The 2359-nt window shown below is 58.6% G+C and overlaps 1 gene segment (V, D, J or C); it reads left to right on the top strand.

Moving 5' to 3' along the window:
- Positions 1–969: 969 nt before the first annotated feature.
- On the top strand, positions 970–1776 carry LOC113961914. The segment is given in 2 exon segments: positions 970–1154; positions 1428–1776. Coding segments are annotated over 2 exon segments (450 nt in total).
- The last annotated feature ends 583 nt before the right edge of the window (positions 1777–2359 follow it).

Here is a 2359-nt window from a genome sequence, read left to right as displayed (position 1 = left end):
ACACCCTGTCTAGTCCTTCCGTGTCTCTCCAGGGAAGGCTAAAGAGCCTCTGTGGGCTGGGTGAGAAGCCAGTGCTGGAAGTAGTGATTCTATTGTGAGTGCCAAGCAAGAGTGGTTGGCAGGTCTGGGATGCATGCCCTGGGGAGTTGACCTGGGTTTCCCAGTGCAATAGATCACACGGTTCCCTGGTGGTCTTTCATGTCCTCCTACGGAGGTGACGGAAATGTGAAAGAGAATGACCGTTTTGTCTGTGCCTCTGAGTGTCCCTCAACTTGCTGCAGATGTGCTGGTTGCAGCACATCCAGTTCAGGTGTGACAGGCTGTTCCCTGGTCCTCTGAGCAAGCGGAGCAGGAGGAGGGACACAGCAGAACCCACGTACGGAGACTGCATCTCCATGAAGTGCAAAGCAGGCGGGAGATGCCATTCCACGTACGAGCTTTCTCTGGGGAAAGTGCTTCTCCCATGCACTGCCTAGCCGTAGCACTGGTGCCACAGCCCCCCACAAAACCCAGGTGGTCTTCGTGCCCAACAGAATGCTCCTGCTGCCAACAGGGATGCTCCCCGGGACAGGCCAGGAGAGGCTGAGCCCGCGCTGCTGAGCCCGGAGGGATGTTTTGCCTCTCGTGCCCCTCCACCATTCTCACAAGCGGGTGCCCCGGAGGAAAATTCAGGAGTCTCCATGTGCCAAAAGAAGTGGGATGTGAGGGAAGATTTGACGGTGGTGAAAGGAGCTCATGGCCTGTCCATCTTGAGCTCTCCGATAGCCACCCGCACCCCTGCCACCCAGCCCGGCCCCGCCGCCTCCGCGGTGCAGAGCCCCGACAGCCGCCGCGCTGCCGCCCGCTCTCGCCTGGCCTCCGCATCCAGCCCGCACCCGACGAGAGCCTGAGAGGCACCGGCGCCGGGCTCAGCCCCGGGGCGGAATTGTCGGAGAAGGGCAGGGGAGGGAGAGGAAGGCAGAGGAAGGAGAGGAGGCGGAGAGGAGGCGGCCCGCCCGGAGCAGAGAGCCGTGGCTGGCGGGGGCAGCGAGACGCCGGGCGGCGGATCGGCGGATGCGGCTCTGGCGGGGAGCGGGGCTGGTGGCGCTGGCCGCGGTTCTGCTCGGAGCGCAGGTCTGGCGGCCGGGGACCGTGGGGCCGCGGCTGGGGCTGGGGTGACCGTGCATGTCCCTTGAGGCTGCCGTCGTGCCTGACAGGTTCTTCACAGAGCTCTGCCCCAGAACTATCTTCCCGTCCGTCCCTCCCTCTGCTCCGTAAAACATTCCCTCAGAACACTCGTCGTTCTTTTCTTTGTCGAGCCCTTCCTGTTTCCTTGCTTTACTCTCTACCTTTCAGAGAACTCCTGCAGTCAATCCTTCCTACTTTTCTTTCTCTCTTTGCTTTGCTTTGTACGGCAGCTTTCCTTTCTTCAGTGACTCCTGCTGCAGAGCCCAGGTGCAGCAGGACCCATTGCTAGAGACCACCGAGGGCAGTGAAATCACCATCAAGTGCTCAAACGCAAACATACGAATCGGGGATTTTATCCATTTCTACCGGCAACTGCCGGGCCACAGCCCCGAGCTCCTCGCACGCGCTGCTAAAGGGTCCAGAGAGCTGCGGGCGCCAGCCTGGCTGCTCTTTGTGTCGGAAGATCCTCTTTGGAAAATCCTCTGGCTCTCCGGGCCCCGTCATGGGGAGGCGGCGCTGTATTCCTGCGCCCTGGCGGACACGGACCCGTTGACACCGTCTTCCTCGGAGCTTTCAGGGGATTTTCTCAGAAACACACATCTCGGTTAATTGTTTCTACAGCGGAGAAAAGTAAAGCCCCTGTGAAAACAGAACTTGTGAGAGAATGCCTCAGTACCAAGTGAGGTACTCAGCACAGGGCAGCGCAAATCCCGGCATACTGCAGTCAGCTGCAATGTGTGTCCCTTTCTTCTCCTGAGCCGTCGTCTCCTGGATACTCTGACCCAGTCCAGGCAGGCACCGCGATTCTCTGGTTCGTGAAGATCTTTCTCTTTTGATAGGAGGAGGGTTTTGGCTTTGCCTTGAGTGTGGGAAAGACACAGTAAGAGTCCACAAGACTTGGAGTGTCACTCGTCAAGGATCTGAACACTACATCTCGGAAGTGTGCTGAGGAAGCTGTGAAGGCAGACAGTGCGATGGAGCGAGGGGCAGCCAAGGACAGACCAAGTGTTAGATGTGGTGAAAGAGGACACCAAAGCAGTAAGAAAGGAGAGACTTCGGGGCATCTGGCCCTGGGCTCAAGAAGGATGGTTGCAGGACCATCCTTCATTATACTCTCAGTACCAAAGCAGACTCCCCACCATCCCGTCAAATGTTTTATCTCTGCTCTGATACGTAAGAGGGCAGACCCATG

Source organism: Neopelma chrysocephalum, unplaced genomic scaffold (genome assembly GCF_003984885.1).
Source record: "Neopelma chrysocephalum unplaced genomic scaffold, ASM398488v2 Primary Assembly neopelma1_97478, whole genome shotgun sequence".
Classification (NCBI taxonomy): domain Eukaryota; kingdom Metazoa; phylum Chordata; class Aves; order Passeriformes; family Pipridae; genus Neopelma; species Neopelma chrysocephalum.
The sequence above is the reverse complement of the archived record's forward strand: the minus strand, read 5'-3'. Positions and strand labels throughout refer to the sequence as shown.